Genomic DNA, 21080 nt, shown 5'->3' on the forward strand with positions numbered 1-21080 from the left:
TAAAGTTACTGATGCTGTGCAGTGCTCGTGCATCTGTGTTTGTGTTGCTCGTTCCCGTGCTCCTGAGGTGTAGCTTCAGAGGGATTTCAGAAGAAAGGGGCTTGGACTTTTGAATTTAAAATGCAGCCTGCTCTAACAGTTTGTTCCAGGATCTCCAACCCTACCTACCCTAGATTTAATGGACAAAAATTAAACCATAAACATGGCTTTGTAGGGTTTTATTTTACAGCTTATTTCTCAGACAGGTTGTGTACCTCAATCTGGCCGATCGTCTCCTGGTACTCCTGCTCTCTGGTCTTAAATAGTGACTCTGTTTCATCAATGAGGCTGCCAAGACTTCCATCCTGGGAGTCCTTAGAGAGCACAGACAGGGCATCATTCATCATGCATTAGTGTATGTCTTACGCAGCATAGCAATCATCTACACTCTGACTTTCATGAGCTTGAAAACCATACGCTGTGTGTGCAACAGGACAAAAATGCAAGCAGGGACTCACTGGATCAGCGACTTCACCGTTGCCTTCGCAGGGGCCGTTGGTTGTGCCGTTGGTTGCAGTGATGGCAAGCGGCACGTTGTAGTTTGTGAAGTCCTCCCACAGCAGCAGAGTCTCTTCATTTTCCTCCCACGTCAGACTGTCGCAGTCGTCCTCGATTTCAAATGTCTCACGCCTGGCAAAAGAGGAGTTATCTGAATAATGTCTGCGCAGGACAAGGAAACAGAATGGAAAGAGAAAGAGAGAGGGACGGAGTATAACAGCCACACCAGACTCAGGCAAAGAGATCATGCAACGAGGACAATGTGCTTTTAAAGAGGGTGAAAAGACAAATGATACAATAAATAGACGGAAAGTAAAGACACGTACGGAAAGCCAACAACTGAAATGTTTCTTTAGAAAACAATTCTGTTATTACTGACAATGATTAGCAGGCTAAAGCGTGCTGTCACAGACACAGTACTACATACAAACACCAGAGGGAGAAGAAATCCATCACAACAACCTTACAGGAAACTGCTGCAAGTGCAATGCATATTCAGTTTCATTCACAGTAGACAGCACTCAGTTTTGATGTTCGCCTGTATGTGTGTGTGTGGCATTGCTTACAGCTGGTTGAGCATGCGTTTCATTTCGTCCGTGATGTTGAGCGTCCCGGGGACTTCCTCCTCCGAAGGGCTGGGCTCGGCGTCCATTTCGGAGCTGTCCTCGTCAGATACTGCCTTTCGCTCTTTCCTCCTGCAGCAGGCCATTGCACCCTGCCGAGCACACCACAAACAATTCCTCTTTAAGATCCAAGAAGAACCTTGTGAACCCTGATGCAAAATGTATTGACTCTTTTCTTTATTGACGTAGGTCATCAAAAGCTAGTACGGTAATTCATACTGCACGTGTCGCTGGAAAATGACAAGAAATGGAGCAACACCTATCAAAAACTAATTTATAGACCTTGTATCTGGTTAAGATTTAATGAGAGACAGCTTTGTGTTCATGAACTTAACACAGACACATAGGAACATAAGCCTTTTTATTAGGTACACCTGTTAAACTGCCTTTAATGCAAACATCTAACATCGGTCACAGCAGCTCAGTATGTTTAGTAATGTAAATATTACTGTATGTTTAAGGCGAGCTGCTGAAGTTCAAACTGAGCATCGGAATGGTGAGGAAAAGTGATCTGATCTACAAGGATTTCAATGCACAACTATCTCGAAAGATGACAAACAGAAAGGTCCAAAAAAGAGAAAATATCACGTGAAAATTCCCGGTTGATCCCGGGGGTCAGAGAAGAACAGCTGGACTTTTTCAAAAATGAACAGTAACTCGAATAACCATTAATAACTAAGGGCTATACTGGACATCATCTCTAAATGCAGGCACAAGCAGACGGGCTGTAGCAGCAGTGTTCCTAATAAAATACACCCTCTGTGTACCTAATAAAGTGGTTGATGAGTGTATGACATTAAAGAAGCTCCGGCATATTTCATAGTGGATTTAATTTGGACTATTGCCAGCTATGTCGGCGCAATGTGAGGTGAAGTCACCACATGAGCTTTTCGGTTTCTGTGTGTGTGCATATGTACATAGATGTCATATGTATGTGTATGTTCATCCTTTCACGCATTTTTTATCTTTTCTTTTCTGTGATTACTGAACAGACGGATTGATTCTCACCTTCTCTGGGAGCGACCTGGCCGGACTGACGTTGAACATCTTTGACATGTCCTCTGAGTTGCGTTGCTGAGCTACGTCGCACAGTTTGGCCGTGATGTCGATGCGCCTGCAGATGTCCATGTCCACCCGTCTGGCTTTCTCTTGAATCTGGGAGTCCAGGTCAGACATTTGCTGTACGGAGATGATTACAGGATGATTTTTAGAGGGACGTGAACAATCCAAACACACTTCCTGCAGAGTGTGGGTATCATATTGCACAAACGCTGAATCAGCAGCGACATGACTTGTAATTTTCTTGAAACTTTTGGATAATTATGACAGTTCAGTTCATTGGCGTTGGTTAACATTTAATCATTTAATCCACTTACAGGTCATTTCCAAAGCAAAATCATATTTACTGTGTCACTGAGGTGTCATTGGGGTCATTTTTGCCTCAGATTTGGATCTTAAAGTTACCTACATTACAAACAGTCTCTAAGTCATCACATTTAGTCGTTCTTGAGTCATATCACCAACTATAAAACTACTTTACAATTACATTAATACATACAAGAGTATATTCTCTTAGTTAATAATTTAGTGGAGCACACAGGGATTGTGGGGGATCAACACATCCAAAGGGAAGTGTATTGTTGCATTCACTTGAGAAAGGCAGTTTATTTTTAATGTGTAATTTAAATGCTGTTTTGCCTAAGTTATGGGGCAGATGATTGTGTTGTGTCTTGTTAACTAAGAATGCAGACCAGAGTTTTATTTATTGAATTATTCTCGTATAAATGCAACACTCTTCCATAACGTGTAACTACAACTACTGCAGACTTTAAATCATCTACACACCCACAGAGGTCTACGACTGCAACTTACCCGTCTCTGGATTCACACACGGGCAATGAAGTACAGCACGGAAATAACATAAAAAGCACAGATGCCAACGTGAAGATAAGCAGAATAAACAACAAACCTTTCCAAAAACAAAACCTTCAACCGTCTATATTTATATCACTGAGCGGGCACAAGCTGTGAGTGAGCCCAGTGCAGTATTTTACAGCAGTACATCACAACCAAAGCAGACCTGCCAGGGAACAATACAGGGCTGTGCAGAACAGGAAGCACTCCTGATCTACAGCTGCCATTTGAGCTATTTTCAATGAACGCTTGTCTTTGGGACTTTGTGGGATTATATATGCATGTCCTGAATTCACACAAGGTAGAAAGGAAGGGCGTGTATGTTCAGTACTATCCTTCAGACCTGTGTGAATGTCAACCTCCATTAGAATGAAGAATTGAGAGTGTACAGGAAAGCACTTGTCAACGCTGCTTTGTCAGACGCGGCGCTGAACAAATACTTACATCACTCATGAGGCTCTTGAAGACCACGAGTTCAGCCTTCAGTCTGTCCACCTTCTCGTTCAGGTCATCCTGGATCTCTAACGACTCCTGGGCACTCTGTTGATCAACAAGGATCAGATACATCTCCAAAGATACATATCACCGTTTGACAGTGAACAATGAAGTCACACAAGTTCCATGTCCATCGCTAAAGGAAAAGTGGGTCAAATAAGCAACAAACTGATAAAAATCTATTCAAATACAGACAGTGAAACTGTCAAGGACACAATGACAAGGCTTGTGTCATCGATGACACTGTTTGTGTGTTTGTTTATCAGGGTGCAAATATCATTGGATTAAAGTCCAGCAGATGAAAGAGCAGGCCTGTTTATAGTCTGATAAGATCCAAAAAGCTTCTTTATTATTTCCTCTTCATATCAGACTCATGCAAATGGACCTGGTGCCATAAAAGGAAAGTAAAGATGTCCATGTATGGATTAGATGAATAAATTCCAGGTTATGTCTGGACGATATTAACCCCGTGGACTTAAATCTTTCACTAAAAGTGCCAGTTTATGGCTCTGTATTGAGTCAGTACACAGTGTGACCACTGTCTGGCTATAGGCCCACATCACATAACTGGCTGGTTGAAGTGAAATTACTACGAGTGAGCAGATTTCCGGCTCGCCCGTACACACCGACATCTGCCTGCGTGCTCTAAAAGGTTAAAGCCCTCGGGGGGGACGGCACTCCCTCTCTATATCTGGCTTTTTTTGCTGACCCAGAATCTAAGACTAACACACATTCTGTCACCAATCGATCTGCGCAGACAAAAGCAGACAGAGAGAACGGTGCCGACACGGCGGGGCACACGTGTGTTGTGATATGTGTGACTAGACTTTTTCCCTTTACATCTATTTGTGTGTGTGTGTGTGCCAGCTCTGGACTGTAATGGGAGACTGCAGGCGATATTTTACGATCATATCTCTATCTCATCCAGCTGACTCTTCTTGATGGGTTTGTAATATGGGTTTTTCTAAGCGCACGCACGCACGCATCCTCCTGGCTGTACAGTACAGCTCCCTTTAGTCCAGCTCTGCTGAGTCCTCACACTGCATCAACATAATGAAAGCTATAAACGCTTATGGATGCGGCGATTTTGAAAATGCACAGTATGTGAACGTACGCTCTCAGATCATATCTGTCGCACCCTGTCGTGTGTGTCGTAAATGACCTTTTGGCGTGATTTCAAATTGTCTGTGTGCAGTACTTGTGTTGATGGAATTTATTTAATTGTTTGTTTCCCAACCTGCTGCAGGGATTCCACCTTGGACTCCAGCTGCTCCCGTTTGGACACCTCCTCCTCCCATCTGCAACACAGAGCACAGAGGCTGGTCAGTTACTGCTGCTCCTGCTCCCCTGGGAGCCACGATACAAGGTAATGGTGCTTTTGTGGGAATAATACTCCCATCTCTGATTACAAAATGCCCTTGACAATGCGGGTCCACACCCACTAACCCCCCCCCCACCCCCCCTCCTGTTTCCCAATCTTTTGTCCATTTCTTCCTTTGTAAACTTTACAACCCCACTGCTGCCACAATAAAAAAAAATAAAAGATAAAAAGCCCCATCCTTCGCCAAACACCACAAACATTGCTCATGAATACCTCCTGAACCTGTGAATGAGTGCAGAGGAACATTTGAGCTTCAGCACACACACACACACACACACACATAAGGGTGGAGTGTCTCTGCTGCAGCCTGAATATCTTCACACTCACTGTTTCATTCCTCATGAAGTCACATGAGTGGGAGATCTGTTTACAAGATCTCGCTGCCAAAAATTCACACTCGAATTCGAGCGAATGAAATTCTCCATTCTTGTTTTTGACGGAGCAAAGAATATAGAGTTTAACTAAATCTACCGACCCGAATGCAATACTTCCTGAGGTAGGCTGAATAATTCATCATATCATGCTGTAGTCCCCCTGCGACACAGGCGAGTCACACTAAAACAAACAGCTCATTTAATTGGTTGAGTATATTTGCAAGTAATGGAAGACGAAAATAGACTTGAGTCTAATGGCTCTCGCATCGCTCTGGTTTCAACTTTGACGACGCATTCACACGGATGTTAAAGCTGCCGATTCTTTGTTCGGTCTTCGCTGAACAGAGAGATGATGTGACATTATTTGTGTGCTGTGGTCTTCGTGTGAACAAAGGCTTTGTCAAGTAATATCTGATCAGATGTGAGTGGGGAAGCCTTTGTGTGTAAACAGCAGCAGCATTTTAACCCTTTAATGATGTTTTCTATTTATTTGAGCGATAGAATTCACTTCTTCACTTCTGTGTTTTCACTTATAGCCTCAATCTGTTTGCAGCCGTCTCGCTTTACTAGCGCAATGTTGCACCGTGGAAAGGTGACGCAATATCTAAACGCACGTTTATTGAGCGGGGACAAATGCATTCAAAATGATTTCATATCATGAAAACAGATGACATGCATACAGGTTTTTAGCCAAGGCTAATTTCTAACCCCTGTCCCTGGTTAGGCCTTTACTATTAAAAACAAAGGTTCAACAGCAAAGTTAAAAATGGTACAAAAACCTTAAAATACAAAACAAACACAAAATAATCACAAAAACACAAAACAGATAAGGGCAGTTTCCTACAGTTTGTTTTCCTACTTATTACCGAGAAGGATGACTGTCCCAATGTTCTACAGCTACCGCTTGTTGTACCCGAGTTCTAATTCTAGAGTATCTAGTATTCGTCTAGAGTATTTTCTGGAGCAAGGTTAAAAAAGATGTTTTCACAATGAGAAGCCTACAGAACTGTCACAACTTCTCAGATTATATTTCCTGTCATCTAACAGGTTTCTGATCCTGTTTATGTAATGACCTAAGTGTTGTTTGGTTAGTTTGGCTCCAGACAGTTAAACAATATGATAAATGCTATGGTGAGAAACGTGGAGAGAGTCGCGTGGAGCTTATCTAACAGATTATGTTACACACTATAGTTTGAAGTGATTATCTTAACTCGGTGATCGTCAACAAAAGTACGGCTGAAGCTCTTTATTCAAGAATAAGACGACGATAGCACTCATTTAAGAAATGATTTCATCCTGATGGGCACATTCATACAGTGAGATATTTTTGACTGAAGAAAAAAAAGGAGTGACATTGCCATTCCTAAAGCAATGGCGCTGGTGCAGCTAAAAATAAAGTGGCCGGATGCCCTCGATGGCTCCAAGCTATGATTAGCAGCATATTCTCTTTGACTCTGGCCGTGGATCATATCGCTTCACTGTACCATGGCAGCTATGTTAAAAACCCTTTAATTGCACACGCAGAAGACTCAGCCCCGCTTACTCTACGTCAGTCAGTTCAACGTGATGTTAAACACTCATCTTGTTCCGAGTAGAGATGTGCTGAGTCATGGAAGCTTCCCCAAAAGACAGTGTGAGGCTCAGAATGAACAGGGAACTCATTCAGTGATGTGTAGTAACCACAGGACTGTGTCACACTCACATGACAGAAAGCCGCCGTGGGGGCAACACGCGTGATGACGGTGGATGTGTGAAATTAGAGAGAGTTGTGAGTTTCCGGAAGCTCAGATCTGATGACCACTACGGTCCGGGGAAATAATTACCCACGACACGCCGCCGTGCATCGTTAGAAATGAACTTTCTGGTAAAACCTTTCCATTCAGCGCTCGCTGAACGCGGTCTAATTAAGAGAGCGTTTCTTGGACGAGATCACCAGCCCTCGCTGTGTTTGATGCATTCTTCTAAAAATGCTGGCAGTGCTGCTTCACTGTATCCACAACACTTAGACCGTCTACCGCAGGACTTGGGCTGAGGTCACAGGAGTTCACAAATGCGTCACATCCTCTGCAGAACAAAAAAAAAAATGTTTTTCACAGCAGCAGCAGCAGCAGCAGCATCAGTGGGGTCGTCATGTCTTCAGTGGCCAAAATAACTTTTATTTTAATGAGAGCACAATTAAATCACCCCGATCAGGAAAAGCCTCTCTCTCTCTCGTCCTGTCACAACAATATGTCAAGGCTGTTTATCTCATCTATCAAAGGTGAATGAAGTCATTGAAGCTCCCACGTTATTTGAAACGGTTACAGTTCGGCAGTCCATAAAAGGTGAATGGGAAATCATTGACTGTATTCAAAGCATCCAGATTAAAACGGTTTATACAAACAAAGAGGACACCGCAGCACAGCAGAGACATTCTGTGTGGCCTCTCGTCGAGGCTTTGGTTCTGGTTTTCCTGTACCTTTGGCCTGACTCAGGCAAATGAACCCACCCAGAGTCTCCTTACAAGGACAAAGACAGCAGGAGGGTTGGAGCCTGTGTCATCTCACAGACATCTGTTTACTGCCAGACACATCCCTCTCATTCTCACTCTAATAAATCAAAAGCCTGATGCAAACTAAAATGAGATTAAAAGAAAATAAAGTGGTTTCCTTTTCTTTATTGGAAGGCACAAAGAAGTCCAATCTAATAAGAAACATCAACTAATTATTTTCTTATATCAGGCTTGAATCCTGAACACAAATGACAAATCAATATTTTAACTGGGGCAAAAACATGACTTTTATGCATTTATCGATGAATGAAATTCAGTTGATTCAAGTGCAGTGAAACTCCGAGGAAGAAAAACAACGCATCCAATATCAAACTTTGACATTTTCTCATAGAATTTTTGTGTGTTGAACAATAGCATTCCTGCAGCACTTGCCAACGAACCCTCCCTGCCTTGTGTGGTATGCCTGGGAGTTACGCTTGCTTTGAGCTGTTCACTTTTTTCCCATCAATGAGTCGCCTAAGGACACGCAGCAATCACAACCCGGCATGCACACATCCAAACGTGACGCACCCGTGTTCTCGTCCGTGAGCGTGTTTAACACCGTGCCCATGGTGATAGTTGAATGGCACTAATGATTTACCTCAAAGGTTGACAGAATCAATGTTGAACTCTTAAATCTTCATTTCATTATTATTTCAATTATGAAATGTTTTTGTCGGTGGGTTCACACTGTGCTGCCATAATCAGGCTGTAAATACCAGAAAGCACACAGGGAAAACTTTGAGGTGTGGTTGCAGATCATTCAGTAAAGCACTCTTTCACTCGTGATAAAATCTCCGAGTCAGACAACACCCTCTTCATATGATTCACTGGAAAGTGTTACCGGGAGTGAGAGGAACGTATTCACAATCAGACTAAGATTAAGTCTCAAATACATACATTTGGTGATTATACCATTGTTAATGTTATTAAATAACACATATTCCTCAAGCTATTTGCTATAAAGTATACACTAATTATTAATAACTACTGATTTACTCCACCTTTCTCACTCCGTTGGGATTGGCTCCAGCCAATCAGGACAACTTGGTAGACAATGAAGGAACAAATTATTTTACAGTAATGATATCATCCAGTCACATTAATGAATATTAAGCACCCTATTTAGTTGTACACCTGCCTTCAATGAAATAATACTAAAATTGAAATTGTTGTGAAGATATATATAGTGCACTAGAGCAGAATATTTCATCAATCGGATTGAATTGTGATATTTGAAATATGTCACAGTTCAAATTCACTTGGCTCGTTTTTATGAACAAAAAGAAAAGAAAAACAGTCTATTTTGTGACTTCTATGCAATTATGGCTTCTTTATATCACGACTAAAAATGCAATGTAAAATGAATCCTAACTTATAACAATAACAACACATAAGAAGATGAAAAATGTCTAGATAAATGTCCATATAAGGAATTGTTTATTATTCCCATGTCAAATACCATGGGTGCACCTGCAGCACAGGTCCGGGCCGCGTAAGTGTACACTTCACACTTTAAAAACACAAACAAGGCTCTGTAAAATAAACCAGAATCTAAACCAATATCATATGAAGACATTTGTAGCAGCAACATTACAAATAAATCTCAGGAGGGTAAACAATAGTACAGCAGGAAGTGTGGCATGATGACGATTGAAAGATCAATATATCTGGCTACATGCAGGATAAACATTCCCGTTCAGCTCTGCTGCTTGTATGAAACTGGCTGCTTTGATAAATGTCGTCCTGAGAGGCCAGAACACATGTGACTCCTCCCCTGGATCTCTATGGGTGTCTTTATATAATGCCTTTTCCATGAAAGGAACATTGCCCCATCGTCTACATGCAAACACGCTGCGCACCATAACTCACTTTCAGTGCAGATTCTTGCAATATTTCTTTGCTGGATGGAAGTTGCATGATGAGAAGGAGAGTCTGTGGCAGTAAGATGTGAAACAGTGAGTAATGTGACGCTTTCCTGTGATGAGGGGGGAAAAAAAAGGCAGTATCGCTGTAGTAGGGCATCGATTGAATGCCAGGATGCTCTGTAATCTATAGTCTCCCCAGACTCCACGGAGAGACATGTGTGACACACTAATGTTGCAGCAGAAGCAGCCCAGGAGGAGCCCATTGTCTGACTGCTCAGGGATCTCAGCTGAACATGCTGAGGTCAAAGCTTTTGAATTCCTCTGCTTCTCTTAATCACACCAAATCTTCTCAGACCCTTTGTGTCCGTGCAAAGTGCCATCGGTCTGATTAAAGCTGGGCTCAGTCAGTCCTGTAAACTGTGATCCCTCAGTGATCAGGGTCACTCTTAAATATAGGCCACCTAACCGCGACAGGACGCAGACAGCACTAGGCCAAACTGGACGACTGTCTGTGTTTGCTAAGTAACCACAGACATTTCCCCGAGCCATCATTATCATTGGTCCTCAGGGAGCTACCTAATGTTACTAGTAACTACTACAGGTTATGTTAAACACATAATACGTCAAATGTTTATTTACTGTGGGTTTCAGTGTTGGGAGATTAGCTTTTTGCTTCCTACTCGTCTATGGTATCTATATCTATATCTCTAAATTTTTAAAGATATGTTTCCCTGCATATTTGTTTGTTGTTAGACTGTTGCTTAAGAGAGGAAGTACAGTACATTCCTCTGTGTTATTCAGCTTATAATTGGCTACTTTTTTGACCCACACAGGATATTACATTTACCCAGAAAAAAAACTCTCCATGGCCACGAAATACTCATTCGTTCACACGAAATATCTAAAACGTCTGCACAAAATACTAATTCGTTCCCGCGAAATAACTGCGCACAAAATATAAATTTGCCTACCAGAGGGTCGCGGGGGGTACTGTGCCAATCTCAGCTGACATAGGGCGATGGGCGGGGTACACCCTGGACAATTTCACCAGTCCATCGCAGGGCCACACACATAGAGACAAACAACCATTCACTCTCACACTCGCACTTATGGTCAATTTAGAGCGTCCAATTTACCAAATCCCCATATTGCATGTTTTTGGACTATAGGAGGAAACCGGAGAACCCGGAGAAAACCTACGCACACACGGAGAGAACGTGCAAACTCCATGCAGAAAGGCCCTCGTTCCAACTGGGACGCAAACCCGGGTCTTCTTGCTGCAAAGGCAAGAGTGCTAACCACTTCACCAACCATTAGGTGTGGCCCTAATGGTGATATTATTACAAGCAGATGATACAGATAGATAAGCTTAATAATAATAATGTTAGGCCGACTACAAGTAGACAAGCTGTTACATATTCCAGCAACAAAATATTACTTAAACATCTAAAGCCTTGATTCCATCAGACGGCACAGTTCAGCTCAGCTCACCGTGGTGCGGTACGGAATGGAATCTGGCTTGCGTTTCCACCACAGGGCGTGTGAGCAGGTGATGAGCTGTGCCAGCTAAGTAAACAGCACGACGTCATGCCAGCGCGACACAATACAGCTTGCCAACAAAATTTCATGAATAAGAGGAATGTGACACAGTAACCAACAATGGAGGACAGCTACCATTTCATCTTGGCATGTGGCTGTTTGTCACAAGAAGAAGACAACGTTTTGTTTAACAGGAAGGCTGCACGGAAAAACACCGCCATTTTCCCCTACATTTGCACTGTTTCTACAGTAGCTCCGCCCTATAGGAGCTGGAGAACTGGGTTTGATACCCCAATGGAAGGGTGTTCCCTCCCAACTTTTGACATTGGAAACACAAATAATTGCATGACGTAACAGAGGACTCCTCCCCTCACTCCTTTCTCACGCACATCAACTACAGTGGCCTTCCCATACCAGAAGGGGGGGACAGGGGGCAGAGCGGCTGAAGGCTCTGGCGTCCGCGGTGGACAGTCAGGCAGGAGGCACAATGAAGCTGATTGACGAGGCTGACCTGACTGTGCAGGAAGGGGTGTTTATGTGGAGGAGGTCAGAGGTATGGGGGAGCGAGGTTATGGGTGGCCTTGAAGGTGTGGAGCAGAATTTAAATGTCCATGTGGAATTTGTGTGTGTGAAGTTGTTGCAGAACGGGTCTGATGTCGTTTTTGGACTGTGGGAGGAAACCGGAGAACCTGCAGAGAACTCGCGCGCACACAGGGAGAGAACATGCACACTCCATGCAGAAAGGCCCTTGGCCCTTGGTCCGACCAGGTCGCAAACTCAGCTCTTCTTGCTGCAAAGGCAAGAGTGCTAACCACTACACCAACCGTGTGGTCCAAACTAAACAGTTTTCACTTGATTATACACGTAGTAGTTGTGAATTCAATGCCCTAAACGTTACACATGGCGATGTTGTAGCCTGACCTGACGAGAACCTTAATTAACGTTCATCTAACGGCAGCATATTTCTTTGCACGCAATCTCTTCTGAGAACTTTGTTTGTGTCGGGGGAATCTTCATTAATCGGTAACAAATCAAACTTCATATTGTTAATTAGCTACAGCAGACAGACATTCAACAAAACATTTTTTTTTTCTTGCGACACAATGAAGAGCTCTAAGAACCTGGCACAAACCACGTTTCAGACTTTCTTTGAAAACAAGGTGAGGCCATCACCAACTCATTAACAATGATCAAAGCTTCCAGCTGAATAGAGGGTTTGGTGCAACTCCTGTGGACTCTCCCTGCACATTGATGGACTGATAATTAGGAATCACTGTTGTAACATGTCGAACCTTCCGTGCAGACGTGGCATCAATGACTTTTCCTGACAAAACGGGCGTGAGCACGACTTGTTTGCACTGTGCACATGCATTACCCGCTTGCTTAACTCACCAAAGCCCAGCTAGACCTCTTTTCTCTGGCTTGATGGATGCTGCTGTCAGGTAAGCAGCAGACATTGAGCTAATAGGTATGACCAAAGATCAGCCTGAGAAAGAAAAGAAGATAATTGTTCTTAAAGTAACTCTTGTGTCAGTAACGGTTTCTTCAAACTGGAGACCCACAAAGGAGTTGTAAACTGTAAAAACACTCCAGATTTAACAGTTTGATTGAATACAGTCATATGGGCAAAAGAGTTTGATTTGTTTTTAATTTTCTTTTCATAAGATAGAGACTTTATATACACATCAAGGAGAAGCACAAAGTCTTTAAATTCACTTAACCATACAAAAGACGATATGCCTTGATTACAATGATTGCAAAACTCTTAATACAATAATATACCGTAGTACAACAATGACACTTTCCCTCTGCAGAAGAGACATTTAGTAAGATGTATATCAGCTGATTGATGAGTTGAATGAGAATAAGACCAGGAAGTGTACTTTTTCCCCCAACAAATCTTAAACTGCTTGCTTATATTCCCTTCACTTGAAATTATTTCATGAATAAAAAAACCATAAATGTTTCTTAAATAAAGGACCAGATAATATATGAGACTCTGACATTCAAAAGAAAATGTTTCTGGAGGGCCAAAATATTTTTTCCCCAAACTACATTACAATATGACCAATGCACCAATAACAGATAATGCACCAATGGATTTATTCACTTTTTAACACAATTTGTTCATTCCAATTTAAACCACGGATACATTTCAGTTTATTTTTAATGTGGACAATGTATGTAACGGTATGATAATGTAGAAAATAACTGATAATCCCTGGATTATACTAACATTTCATGACAGGTGATGTTTTATTAAATGTTGATCTCCACACAGAGGGACAATAACTCCACTCTTGCAATGCTTATTTGTGAATTCTACAGCAGTTCTGGGGGTTTAACAGAGCGCTGTGACAGAAAATCACTTTTCCCTGCAGTCGTCATCTAAAATCAAGAGACCCCACCCATCCCACAAAGCACACTCCGGCCCTGTTGTGTCATTATGCTCTGACTTATTTCCTTTACCGCATGCTCTGTCATAATCCGAGCCCCCGGCTATTCATCTAACATACAATACAAGTATCAGATATTTCACTGCACAAAAATAGCAAAGACATCACTTGTGTAAACACTTGCTTGCAGGCTTTCTTCAAAATCCCATAATGGAGGGGCTTTGAGGTTGATGTTCTGCTGAACAAATGACATGGATTTGTTCAATTGCTTGTAAACCTACGAACACAAACATCGACATGCATGCTCAGGCCATGTCAGGGTGGAGCCGCACTGGGAGAGATATCCCATCATAAAAGAAAAGAAGTTGAAGACGTTCACTCCTGGCACGGATCCTCATAGACTTGGGCGTGTACAAATTATGTAAGACTTAATAGACGGTTGAGAAATCATTACTAAACAAATATTGCTTTTACCTCTGGGTACTCGCACCTGCAGGAAGAACCTCAGGAGTGAACGTGTCAGTGAAACTCGCTCTATTCACTATTCACTCTGGTTTCTTGACCACAATAATGATTAATTCCTTCACATGCAAACTAATGGCAAAGTGACTGTATCACGTCATCCCTTTTATATGTTTACAAAGTACTGATATTCCCAATTGTGATTTTAGATTATGGATGAGCCAGGTATCAGGACAATATTGGTCAAATGACGTGTTTCCACCGGCTCGGCGCGGTTAAGTAGCATAGTACCTGCTCTGGCGAGGTTCCAAGCGAGCTGAGGCGATATTATGCGTGACGTTGCCAGACTTCTGGCCACTGACTGGTCAGAGTGCCGTCACAGGAAGAGACGTCCGACACAAGAATCACAATGCCGAACTTTAGATCAGTTAAAAAGACTTAAAGATCCCAGTTAATCTCCGACAAAAATTTAACGTGTATTTAGTGACAGCATCACAAACCCTGCCGCTGTATTTCAGTCCGGCGACGGTGTCAGACGGAGTCTGTGCTCCGGTCGTGGAGGAAGTACTGAACAGATAGTTTTAATTAACTGATTCTAATGATTCAGTTACACTGAAAACAACTGCTTTACAAGCCACTAGTCACTCGTTTGTGTGTGTGTGTGTGTGTCGCGTGTAAATTAAAGTCACGGCAGTTTCATGCAGCCATGCAGTGATGATTTCAAAACCTACACCCCAGCCCGCCCACTCCGCTCTACATCGACAAACCGGCTCGCTGCCCCCTCACTGAGAGGATCGCAGAGGCACTCGCAGAACTCGAGACTGTTCATTGTCCTCCCCATCGACATCCGGACAGCTGAAAGCCTCCACATCTTCCGCCGCCGACTAAAAACACATTTCTTCCGACTCTACCTCGACTAAGACGAAAAAAAACCAAAAAACTTGTACATCGCACTTATGACTAGCACTTCATAGTTTGATCTACTTGAAGCTCTTACTTACTTCTAGCTCTTATTTGTACCCAAATGTTTAAATGCACTTTTGTAAGTCGCTTTGGATAAATGTAATGTAATGATGACTCCGCCCATGTTGAGTAAGTACTATTTTGTAGTGGAAATCCAACATAAACCGCGCCGAGGCGTGTCGAGGCGTGTCGAGCTGGGACCATAGTGGAAAAGGGCCAAAAGTCACTGCATCAGATTTGGTGGAAAAAGAGCAACAAAAAAATCTGATACTATCCATTAATGCTTCACTAAGCACAGGATGTAAAGAAAGACAAACGTCATCAACATCATATGACCAGAATGTGTGAGCTATGTAGATTATGTGGAGAGAAGAAAAGAAACAAAACAGATTATTTAAATTTTATAAAAAAAAAATGTTTAAAAAGAAGAAGAAAGGACTCAGACTGATACTGTTATCACATGTTTGACATGTTTTTCTCTGAAGTCCAGCACGTTTGATGTCAAGCATGTGAGACAACAGAGACACATGTAATAAACACCCATGTCAAAACACCGAGACATATCCATGCATGACGTTATCGATATCAGTAGATACTCGGGTCTGTGATACTGGTACTGGTATCAGTCGGACAACATTAATACCCTGCAAAATGTAAGGCGTGTAAATGACAGGAATATTTAATATTTCATAAATGAATCTTTGATGTACAGCTTTAAAAAAAAAAACAACGTGTGTAGTATTTCATGGAATCTGGCGGTGAAGTTGCAATTTGCAATCAATCTCTTTTGCCTCGCACTTCCCACAACACATGAGAAACTACAGCGTCCTTCAGGTAGATGAAAAACCGTCTCGAGGGAGTGTTTGATTTATCCGTTGTGAGGTGCTGTACAAACATGGCAGCAACTCACGGTGGACTCCATGGAAGAGAACCTGCTACTGGTGTAACATAAAGCGCTAAGGTTTCAGGCGATAACAGACTAATAAAAACTGTTGAATACAGTTGATGCACCTAAACTTTACATACTGGACCTTTAACTATTAGCAGTCTGCTGCATGTTTCTCATCCTCAACAAATATAGACCTGATTTTGTGTTCCCTGATATTATTTATAGAACAAAAACCTTTACCACGAGACCTATGAACGAACACAATAACATGGGTGATTAACACACTTTATCCCTTAAGTATTTCCACATAGTTAAGGGGGGGAGACACCCATCTGTTTTTGTATAATGTCGTGCATGCAAGACGACGGAGAGACAGACATAATACCCACGACGTCAAAACACCCAGACCGATCTATGCGCAACATTATATAACATACAAACCTGTGTGTGCGTGTTTGTTTTCAAAGGTGTCTGGCAAACACCTGGAATAATGAGTTTTTTAAACACAGGTTATTACGTTCATTAAGTCCATAATGTGTCAGCACACCCAGGTCTTTACAAGGAAAAAAGTGCATGTCTGAACAGAAAGACAATCTATTAACCCGACTGAACAGTAACATTTACCTGACCTAACTGTACATGCACCGGGGTTTTTCCTCGTCCTGACCACAGCTGCTGCAAGGCACAGCAGCGCTTTTCCAAAACAAACTTCCTGCACACAGTGATTCATTCAGTCCACAGTACAGTGTGAGCAGCCAGGGCTTTTTGAGAGACAGGTGCATTCCTGCACTTTTAAACATGGCAACGCACCGCTGCTCTCAGCTGTATCGATAGCCACGAATAATCAACCACAGCTGCAGCAAGCACTGAGAGAACAAAGGCACAACAAGAGAGGAGGGGGGCGCGCTCTCACCGCGCTTTTACCCAGAGTTCCAATTTGATCCTGACAGACCATGAATTTCATTTTATTTTTCCACTGATGTTGACATTCGTCTTGTCTTGATAATGGTACATGTCCATGTCAGTCATCATCTAACCGCTTTATCCTCCACCAGAGGGTCGCGGGGGGTGCTGTGCCAATCTCAGCTACATCGGGCGATAGGCGGGGTACACCCTGGACAGTTCGCCAGTCCATCGCAGGGCCACACACAGATAGAGACAAACAACCATTCACTCTCACACTCACTCCTACGGTCAATTTAGAGTGTCCAATTTACATAATCCCCACATTGCATGTTTTTGGACTGTGGGAGGAAGCCGGAGAACCCGGAGAGAACCCACGCACACACGGGGAGAACATGCAAACTCCATGCAGAAAGGCCCTTGTTCCAACCGGGGCTCAAACCCGGGTCTTCTCGCTGCAAGGCGAGAGTGCTAACCACTACACCACCGTGTGACCCACATGTCCATGTACAACATGTAAATAAAGGTCTCTATTCCACAAAAAGAACCCAACCAAAAATGCATCAGTAACAAAAAGGGCATGAATTGGTGCATTATTCTGATATTATTGTCTGCTGCAAATGCTCATGTAGTGCTTTTCACTTCACCTTTTTAAATTGTGACCATTTATAGCCAAACCATCCCTACAACGCACAAGTTGTTGTTAACTCTGTGAACATCCTGCTGCTTTATCTTATGATCAGTCTGACCCTCCGGTGTTAAACCCAAGTCTTTATCCTTTGTTGACAAAATTAGTTTCTTAATGTCATGATCTGTAATGCCAGGGATTTGACTACGATGTTGTGTACTCAGGAGAAAAGTAACACACTGACACTGGTCTTAGTGAACTGAGCTCTCTCTCTCTCTCTGTCTCTCTTACTGTATCTCAGCAGCAGGAAGTCTTCCACTTTGAGAGGCCCCAGCTCACAGCAGCGGCTGCGTGCCAGGATGTGGTGCAGAGGCTGGCTGGAGGTTGGAGCCTCGGTGCTAGGTGATGGCTTAAAGAAAATCCTTCCCCCCAAATAGACTGCCTGGATTATACACTGGGGCAGGTCAGAGGCAACGACAAAGCTGGAGAGCTAATCTGAGAAGTGTGATGCACTTGAGTGGTCACAATACGATTTATGAAACACAATTCAGCTTTGGAACAACCGTTTTCTTCTCTGCTTTGCATCTTCCTTAAGCACCGGAGGCGAGATAAAGTTTCAGAAATTTCTAGTGCATTAATCTACACGTTCAGCTGCATGTAAAGTAAGATAACCAGTTCTGTCTCACTTATTTTCCAGTATCAGCTGCACACAGTGTTCCAGCCTCCAATAGGACAGTTGTTGCTGTTGGCCCTCGCACAGTAACGGCATAAACAACCAATTAGCAAAGACTGAAGCAGTGACCATGACTCTCTGGTTCAAATCCCAGCCCTGGCATACGGTAGCTCTCACTGAATGTGTTTTTTCACTCGAATATACGGCTAAAACACTTCAGTAACTGTTGTGCGTATAATGGTATAACATTTTGAATTATAAGTGCTGTCATTGTGCGATGATTTGAATAGTATTGGTCTGTAGCAGCTTCTGCAAACTACGGTGACATCATTTTAAAATGAACAACACCGTGTTACTGATTGGTGGAGTAATATGCATAATGGATGAAGCTGTCTGAAATATCCCTGCACCAAACGTCTAACATGCAAATGTTGAACTTTTTCTTTTTTTTTCTTTGTTACAGGGAGCTGATGACTGTCAGATATGTTCATCAGCGTCAGCCGCTGTTTTCACGGCTTCTCGGCCACTATTGCACGCTGATGGCAATTACCGGTAGAGACTCGTTGACCCCCGAGTGATGCATTTCACGACGATGCGAGACAGTGACATACAAACAGTGCGGCTGAGTGAGGACACCGGTGCTGACCTTACGCTTTCTGTCCTACAGCCATTTGTCAGTGTGAAAGGTATGTAACCTCATAGTCTAGCCACTGAGACACTCAGTGGACGTCCAAGTCAGCTGGTCGTCTGATTTATGAAGCTTGTCCTCAAACAACTGTATGTCCGCATGACTTAACCACATTATATATAATATATATAATGTAATATATATATAATAACCACATTTTTGCATACAATATAGCCACACATTAAGCACAACGGTGGGCTGAAAGCAAAAGTAAATCTGATAAATGAATCCAAATCTGGACTGAAAGGAAAGAACCTTAGTGTTTTCACCCTCAAAGGACAACAATTGCAAATGAATGTATATTCTGGGTAAACATTTGAGTGTTTTCCAGTTGTGTATTGACTCTTCTGTTGAGAAATAAAAAGACTGACCTTCTGTTAATATGCTAACAACGCTGAGTAAGCTGAACATATCAAGATGACCGTGACCGACAGACAAATGTCCATGTACAGGTACATGTGATGATTATGATTAGTGCCCCACCCAGGCCATTACTGTGATTATTTAATGGCGCCAGCTTATCAGAGGTCCATGTTTCTCCCACATTACTGACACGGTACACCTGACAAAAATAAAACGTGAGAATATGAAGGACAAATACAGTTCTGTATGAGGACGTGTTCAGAGGAATTGTGGGCGATGTTTATTTGCTTTAAAGAATGAAACTTGGATGATTACAACTAGAGCTGAGACAATTTTTTCATACGGTTAAAACAAGATTTCTGATTGTTTCGTCTTCTTAAACGTGAATATTTTCTTCATTTATTTGCTCTATATAACAAAGAAATCATTAAAAGTGAACCATTTTGGTTCATGGACAAAACAAGACATTCGAGACCATCATCATTTCCAGCTTTGACAAACACTTTTTTTTCCAAGCGATTACTCGATTAATCAAGAAAATAATCAACAGATTAATCGATTATGAAAATAATCGTTAGTTGCAGCTCTAATTACAACTGTGTTACAGTTGTAATGAATTGAAATTCAGTTGAAAGATATTGAGATTAGATTAGATATAGATTTGGTGATTGTGGCACTATACATACGCTATGGGTTAGGGTTAGCTGCCATATTATGTGTAGATGTGCACTTGTTTACAAATTTACAAATGTTTTTTTTCAGGGGTTTCATCCTGAGAAACATACTTGCTAACTTATCTCTGCATGCTTCATATTTATTAAGCTATATTGAACAGTGTTGAAACTATAAGAACTCTAATGATCCAACGTCAGTGTATTGTGACTGTGCTACAAACAACCATCACATCGTTTTGCTTCAGTCAGTCAGAAAATATAGCGTCTTGGTCGGAGAGAGGTGCAACATCAAAACAACCTCACATTTCATGGAATGAATGCAAGTGAAGTGGCCAAATCAGAAATGGACCAGCCGGGCATCCATCTCCTCATGTGTGCCTGCACTTGTAAAGCTTTAATAAATCACCAGCGTGATGTGGGAGCACGGGGCTCCTCAGCAGGATTGAGAAGGCCTTACAAAGCAGTCTGTATGACACAGAGAGAAGTGGAGGGGTGGAGGGGTCGAAGGAATGGCTGCACACAAAGGAGCACAGAACAGAGGAGGCATGGCAGGACTGGGCTCGGGGATTGAAGGCTGAAACGTGACTGTAGTAAAGAGGATTTTGACTCGCGGACGGCGAGAAAAACAACCGGGCAGCGAAGTGAGAGAGTAGTGACGTTGAGCTCGGTGCAGAGAAGGGAAGCAAACGTCAGGGCGGAAAGAGATTGATTACCGTGATTATGGGCCAATAAAAAGGAACACTTCGTACTCGTGTCATTAAGAGAAATGTTGACTATATTATCTACTGTAGGTAATAAATGAATAGCACAGAGCTCTATCTATTATGTTTACTCATTGAACAACCTCATTTGTATATGTGTAAACAATGACTGGGCAAAGTGAAGTCATTCTTTGAGTTCTGATAAACAAAACCCTAATTAAATAGCAACAGTGATGCCTGTTTCAATTACTTATTAAGTCAAAGGATCCGATTTTTCTTTTTTTTACTTTAGCTGCAGTTTTTTGTTTTTTTTTGTCAAAGTTTGGCTGCCTTCCCAGGAATTGCTGTTCATCTTCTCAAGCAGAAATGCACAAAAAAGGATACACTGGTTACAGGGAATGACTGGACAGGATATCCAGTTTCCCAGAGGGGTGGGAGAGCACGCACATTCTGTGCCACTGAGTCAGTGCACTCGCAGA

At 42.4% G+C, this 21080-nt stretch overlaps 1 protein-coding gene and 1 long non-coding RNA gene across 4 annotated transcripts in view; one reads left to right on the forward strand and one right to left on the reverse strand.

Annotated features, from left to right (window-relative positions):
* iffo2b (intermediate filament family orphan 2b) overlaps positions 1 to 21080 on the reverse strand; it is a 29216-nt gene that overhangs the window by 4487 nt on the left and 3649 nt on the right. The window contains exons 2-7 of one of the 2 annotated variants that reach the window (XM_044023350.1): positions 4807 to 4867; positions 3519 to 3614; positions 2169 to 2339; positions 1104 to 1252; positions 498 to 699; positions 255 to 353 (exon numbers count right to left, since the gene is read on the reverse strand). In XM_044023350.1, coding sequence (XP_043879285.1) covers positions 255 to 353; positions 498 to 699; positions 1104 to 1252; positions 2169 to 2339; positions 3519 to 3614; positions 4807 to 4867 — 778 coding nt within the window. The remainder of the gene's footprint in view (positions 1 to 254; positions 354 to 497; positions 700 to 1103; positions 1253 to 2168; positions 2340 to 3518; positions 3615 to 4806; positions 4868 to 21080) is intronic. The other variant, XM_044023351.1, reaches the window with a different exon arrangement.
* On the forward strand, positions 5289 to 19548 carry LOC122767843. Of its 2 annotated transcripts, none has more exons than XR_006360252.1 (3): positions 5289 to 5446; positions 17804 to 17904; positions 18639 to 19548. It is a non-coding gene; the product is annotated as an uncharacterized LOC122767843 (long non-coding RNA). The 2 variants fall into 2 exon arrangements; XR_006360253.1 differs by having other exon boundaries at positions 17807 to 17904.

This window comes from Solea senegalensis, linkage group LG4, assembly GCF_019176455.1.
Source record: "Solea senegalensis isolate Sse05_10M linkage group LG4, IFAPA_SoseM_1, whole genome shotgun sequence".
In the NCBI taxonomy this organism is placed as follows: Eukaryota; Metazoa; Chordata; class Actinopteri; order Pleuronectiformes; family Soleidae; genus Solea; species Solea senegalensis.